This window comes from Myotis davidii, unplaced genomic scaffold, assembly GCF_000327345.1.
Source record: "Myotis davidii unplaced genomic scaffold, ASM32734v1 scaffold914, whole genome shotgun sequence".
NCBI classification, from domain to species: Eukaryota; Metazoa; Chordata; class Mammalia; order Chiroptera; family Vespertilionidae; genus Myotis; species Myotis davidii.
In genome coordinates this window covers 301,702-307,567 of record NW_006285484.1, presented here as the reverse complement: position 1 = coordinate 307,567, position 5,866 = coordinate 301,702, and the positions used below count along the sequence as shown (strand labels likewise).

The window sequence follows — 5,866 nt, the reverse complement described above, 5'->3', positions numbered from 1 at the left end:
CAATCAGCTGCCTCCTGCACATCTCCTACTGGGGATGTGCCCGCAACCCAGGTACATACCATTGACCAGAATCGAACCTGGGACCTTTCAGTCCGCAGGCCGATGCTCTATCCACTGAGCCAAACCAGTTTCGGCCAAAAGTACTTTTTCGTAAGTTCTTTCAAAGCATGAACTGATTGTGAATTAAGTATAAAATTTCTGTTAAAAGTAATATTTGTCAAAAAGCATGGGTTTAACTTTTAGTTTCTGTAAGTTAGTATTATTCCAGTGTTTTTTAACTTAATTTGAAGTTTATTCATTCTTTATGACTTCTACTTCCTAGCTCCCACTGGAGTCATAACTAGGTAGGACATCCTGGAAAGGTATACCTGAGTTCCCCAAGGTCTCTGGAGTAGAAAATAGAGTGTAATGTTGATGCCAGCTTAAGGAATGAGTGGTAAAGAGAGCTGGCTTTTCCTCAAGGTAGTCATGATGGCTTCCACCATCTGTGAATCACCTTTTGAAATAACCCATTTAGTGGATATGGTCCTAGGAAGGACCTGACTAATAATCTTGATACATGTGGATTTAGGTTATGTCGTTTCATAATTCACCTGCTAGTGCTAATAAAAACTCACAAGAATAGAAAAAAACTATTAAAGCTTGCTAAAGGTAGTGTTGAACCCAAATAAATGTCATACTAAATAGTTCAGTGGTTCTCAACCTTCTAGCCCTTTAAATACAGTTACTCGTGTTGTGACCCAACCATAAAATTATTTTTGTTGCTACTTCATAATTGTAATGTTGCTACTGTTATGAATCATAATGTAAATATCTGATATGCAGGATGGTCTTAGGTGACCCCTGTGAAAGGGTCATTCGACCGCCAAAAGGGTCGCGACCCACAGGTTGAGAACCGCTGGAATAGAGAAACGTAGTTCTAGCATTTGTAGTGGCAAAACCCCAAAATTTGAAATAATGCTCATTGGTACTGTAATTATTGAATAAATTTTAGTATATCTAATAGATCTCTTACAAATCTAAAGAGTGGTCCATGATATACTGAGAAAACCATGCTTCAAATTTTGTATAATGTGATCCCATTTTTGCCATGTTCTTGTTCATCTATATATGCATTTATGCAAATACAGAGAGGTATGAGCAAATGCCACTGCAGAAGGGTGTAAATAGGGGTGAGTGAGGTAGGACAGATGAAATTACTACTTTTTCTTAAATCTTTGTATTGTTGGGTGTGGGACCAACAGGGTGTTTCTGACCAGGTAAGAAAAGCTTGCTTAAGATAGTATTTTAGACACAATAGAAGACTGATTCATTCCCATTCATATCCTCCCTCCCTGAAATATATTTTTATTGATTTCAGAGAGGAAGGGCAAGGAGGAGAGAGAGAGAAACATCAATGATGAGAATCATTTATTGGCAGCCTCCTGCATGCCCCCTACTGGGGATTGAGCCCACAACCCGGACATATGCCCTCGACTGGAATTGAACCTGGGACCCTTCCGTCCCCAGACTGATGCTCTGTCCACTGAGCCAAACTGGCTAGGGCTAATTTTCTCTTTTTAAAGGGATATATGCTTTAATTGGCTGGGTTAACTTGATTCATTGTTGTCAATGATGTATTCTTGTTGGAACTGAATCTAAGTGATCTCACTCAAATATTCGTCACTACCACTGAGACAGCAATGGATTAAATGTATTTGTTTCCATATGAAATGATGTTACTCTGCACGTAGTGTGGGAGAAAGAAGGGAGTAAAATTAAAATAAGGTTGACAGGAATCGGGTCTGACAATAAGCTGTTGTTTAATGGTATTTTTACTGGAATGACAAATTAGTGTCATAAGATTCCTGGCCTAAGATGGACTCGCATGCCTTTTCTTAGGCATCTGAGTCTAGCTTTAAGGAACAGAGGTGATGTTGAAGCTTTAGCATTTTTCCTGTGGTGTAGATGTGGTAGCCAACCTCTTTGCTATTGATTCCTTCAAAGCCTACAACCTTATCTATAACAGTCCAGACATTACTAGCCTAACATTTAGAGGAACTGGTCATTTTGTGAAGAATGTCTAACTTTGCACCCTGGTCCCCTTTGACAGGAACGTTTCTTTTATCAGTGCATGCTTTGGAAACAGTCCGACACCCTTTCCTGAATATGTGGCTTTTACAGAAATCAGTGTGCCTGCATGACATTTTTTTCTTTCTTCTAGAGTTAAGCTAAAACATTTTGAGAAATTTCAGGATACAGCAGAAGCATTAGCAGGTAAAGTCAAAGACTAGCTTTTTTGTTTTTAATCTTGGCAATTTGTTATCCTTATTAAAAAGTTGTTTGCTTCAGTTGCCTGAGTTAACCTTATTCAATGTTGTCAATGATGCATTCTTTTCAGAACTGAATTTAAGTGATCTAACAAATTCGTCACTACCACTGAGACAACATTGAGTTAGCTTTTTTCACCATAGGGCTGGTTTCCCCCCCATGTGATGAGAGCTGAGAAGTGGTTAAATTGATCTCCCTGTGGAAACCAACAGCATAATGCTAAAGCACAATTCAGTAAAAGCTGTTCTACAAGGGACCAAGGTAATGTGGTCAAGCACACAGCTCTGATCATTCTGCTACAATGGTAACGTTGAGAATAGCCAGCATTCCCAGTTGAAATAATAAAACAGCTCTCCAAGGATACCATTTTTAGTTTGAAAAAGCACAACATTATTAAAAGTTTTAGGAAAACTAATACCTTTAGGTTTGTGTTTGTTTATTATGAAACTACAGAGAGGCATAAGAGCTGTTACTTAAAGAGGCATGATTTTTTATGCTTTAGAAGAATGGATGGCTCATCCTTCAATTAGTCATTCTGATAGGACAACATACATTAATAGGATTTATTGACTTGACTTGGCTTCAGTAAACAATTGATTTTATACATTGTTTTTTTAATATTAGGGGACACGAGACCAGATATAAAACCCTAAATTTTCAGTTGCTTACATTCTAAATCAAATCAGCCACCTACTTGAAGTATAATTTGAAAATGAAGGGCCATAAGTAAGGACGTGCCTTAATTTGATAGACCCAAATAATTTGTTTCATCAGCTACAGGAGAAGGATATAGTTCTCTTATAAAACTTAGGAATCCAACTAAATAAATATGCTGGATTATTAATGGGCCATCATAATCTTGGCAGAGGGGTGAGCTGAAGGAAGACCCAACGATGGGCCAATTTTTTAATTTTTAAAAATGGTTCTAGGGCTGCTAAATTGGTAATAAAAGCCTTATAGCGCCATAAAGCACAACTATGATAACTTTTACCTGGGGAATTTTTTAAATACAGTTCTGTACATCATAGCTTTAAAATTAAATATGGGTAAATGCACTCGGATGCATTAGTCACATAGTAGAGTTGTAAAGAGCGACAAGCCCTAATTCTGAGTGGCCTCTCTTGAACTTATTTTGTATATAACCTCTTTAATCTTTTTGGGACATTTCTGACCATTCCTTATTAAACTATTAAATGGATAGGTCCACCCTCTACCCAAACATGAAGCATGTTTTTACTATAGCTAATATATTGATCACATAGAGTTTGTCAGATTTTGTATTCATCGTTCCAAAATCTTGAAACAAACCTGTGAAGTAGGTAATATCACTATTTTTCAGATGATAAAACTGAGGCTTCAGAAGAAGACATTTCCCTACCAGGTTTTTGGTATTTCTTAAAATATTGTAAGATATTTAGTGAAAATTCCATACGAGGTGAAAACCCTCTGACCCTCCCCTTAATCTAAGTTCCATGAAGGCAGAGACTGTTGTTTGCTCTCAAACGCCTAGATTCTAGCACATAAATATTTTGGGGTAAATGAATGAAAGTAGAAAGCTCTATCAGGAATCTGGTCACAGAAACCTCTACAATGCCTTTTCCCATCTGTTTTACCAGAAATTTTAACATTGCCTTATTACTAAGAACAGTTTAATTCCTGAGAATTAAACTTCCCACTGCCTGTTACAAGGCAGTTTTGATGTGACAACGAAAATTCAGTGGTTGCACATGTCAGACTATGCGTTAACACTCCATATTGTAAGAAAGCATCTGATGAGGTGTAATGGCAATTTATATTGGTCCCAGACGTTCAGATATGACTTTTGCGTGAAAAGGTTTATTTTTACGCTTGGTCAAATTTTTAAGATAGAAGATAAGTCTTCAAATTGTCACAGTAAAATATGGGCCAACCTGTATTTGGACAAAGTGAGAACTACTAGGAGATACTAAACAGTGGCCAGTGGAGAAGATAAGTAGAGGGAAGACTCAGCAGCCCCTTTCCCTGTCACCATCTTTATGTAATCTTTCTATTTTATTTTTTAGATATATTTTATTGACTTTTTACAGAGAGGAAGGGAGAGGGATAGAGAGTTAGAAACATTGATGAGAGAAACATCGATCAGCTGCCTCCTGCACGCCCCCAGTGGGGCTGTGCCCGCAACCAAGGTACATTCCCCCGACTGGAATCGAACCTGGGACCATTCAGTCCCCAGACCGACGCTCTATCCACTGAGCCAAACCGGTTAGGGCTAATGAACTTTTTTATAAAGGGGGAGATCAATGTAAATGTTAGAATAGCTCTAGAGTAGAGAGTTTTAAAGTATATATGTCCCCTAACTTTTCCCCATTGACCGTTTCTAGTCTGCCCCCGCCTAGAAGTTTTTAATTATGTAAGGAAAGAATTCAACTCTTATTAGAAAGGTAAATTATTAAGGATTCATTATTGTACAAAATGTAAAAGGTTAGATCCCCCAAAATAGGTTGAACCTTAGCTTTTTAGGGTATAGAGGGCTGTGTGGTAGCCAAATGTTTTTGTCTTCACCTTCAATATTCCCAGGTAACAAATGAAATCGATGTGTAATTCAAATGAATGGAGATATTGTTAGGAGGAAAGAGCAAGTATCTGGATGACTAAATGCTTGGCCTTAGAAATTATGACAAACTTCCTTCTTGCCAGGCATACTTTAAATTCAACTAAAACTCGGATATCAAAAGAGGTGTTAATTCATGTGGGTCCAGACAATCTAAGTGTAGGTCTAAGGAAGGTGAGGGTTATAAAAGTAACAGATTTAAAGCTTAACCGAAATGAAAGCCGTCCCAAAATTGAACAGGCTGCCTTTGTAATAACTTCTCCATCGTTGGAGGTGTATAAGCCTGATGACACCTGTAGATTGGGAATTAGCAAAGGTTAGGCCCCACTTCGATATGCTTACACAGCAGCAGAACCTTTCGTTTAACTCCCGGTTCTGGAGCAGAAATGAGGGCGGAAGATCAGATGATGTTATGAAATGTGTAACTTGTAAAACATGTTTATCATTTCATTGTAGAAATCATGTTAAATTTAGCCCTTTTGAAAGGGAGTGTATATTTTGTTTTATTTTTTAAATTTAAATAAGATCTTAAGCTCTTAAAGTTAAAAATTTGAGCATTAACTCTTGTTTTTCTTTTTCCTGAAAAGCATTCACAGCTCTGATGGAGGGCAAAATCAACAAGCAACTGAAAAAAGTTCTGAAGAAAATAGTAAAAGAAGCCCATGAACCCCTGGCTGTAGCTGATGCTAAACTAGGAGGGGTCATAAAGGTAAAGTTACGATTTTCTGTCGTGCTTCTAACCAGAGCCCACCATACAGCACCTTGACTTCAAAGCTAGGGCTTTGTAATGAGTTGTTCGTCAAAAGTTCTCATACTTTATCTTTTCTCCCTAGGCTACATCATTGATTTCAACATGATTATCAGAGCTAAGCATGTATGTTCATTGTAGGAAATTCAAATACACCAAAAAAAGATTTTTTTAAAAAATAGCTTTAATCCTGCCACCTAGAGATCGTCTGTTAACCA

The 5,866-nt window shown here is 37.5% G+C and overlaps 1 protein-coding gene across 5 annotated transcripts in view; it reads left to right on the top strand.

Moving 5' to 3' along the window:
• NOP58 (NOP58 ribonucleoprotein) overlaps positions 1 to 5,866 on the top strand; it is a 28,244-nt gene that overhangs the window by 3,598 nt on the left and 18,780 nt on the right. The window contains exons 1-3 of one of the 5 annotated variants that reach the window (XM_015559101.1): positions 2,204 to 2,256; positions 2,454 to 2,571; positions 5,488 to 5,609. In XM_015559101.1, the coding sequence (XP_015414587.1) occupies positions 5,502 to 5,609 (108 nt within the window). In that variant the 5' untranslated portion in view covers positions 2,204 to 2,256; positions 2,454 to 2,571; positions 5,488 to 5,501. Of the gene's footprint in view, positions 1 to 2,203; positions 2,257 to 2,380; positions 2,572 to 4,063; positions 4,088 to 5,487; positions 5,610 to 5,866 lie in introns of those variants that run through there. The other 4 variants (XM_006756232.2, XM_006756231.2, XM_015559102.1 and 1 more) reach the window with 4 other exon arrangements.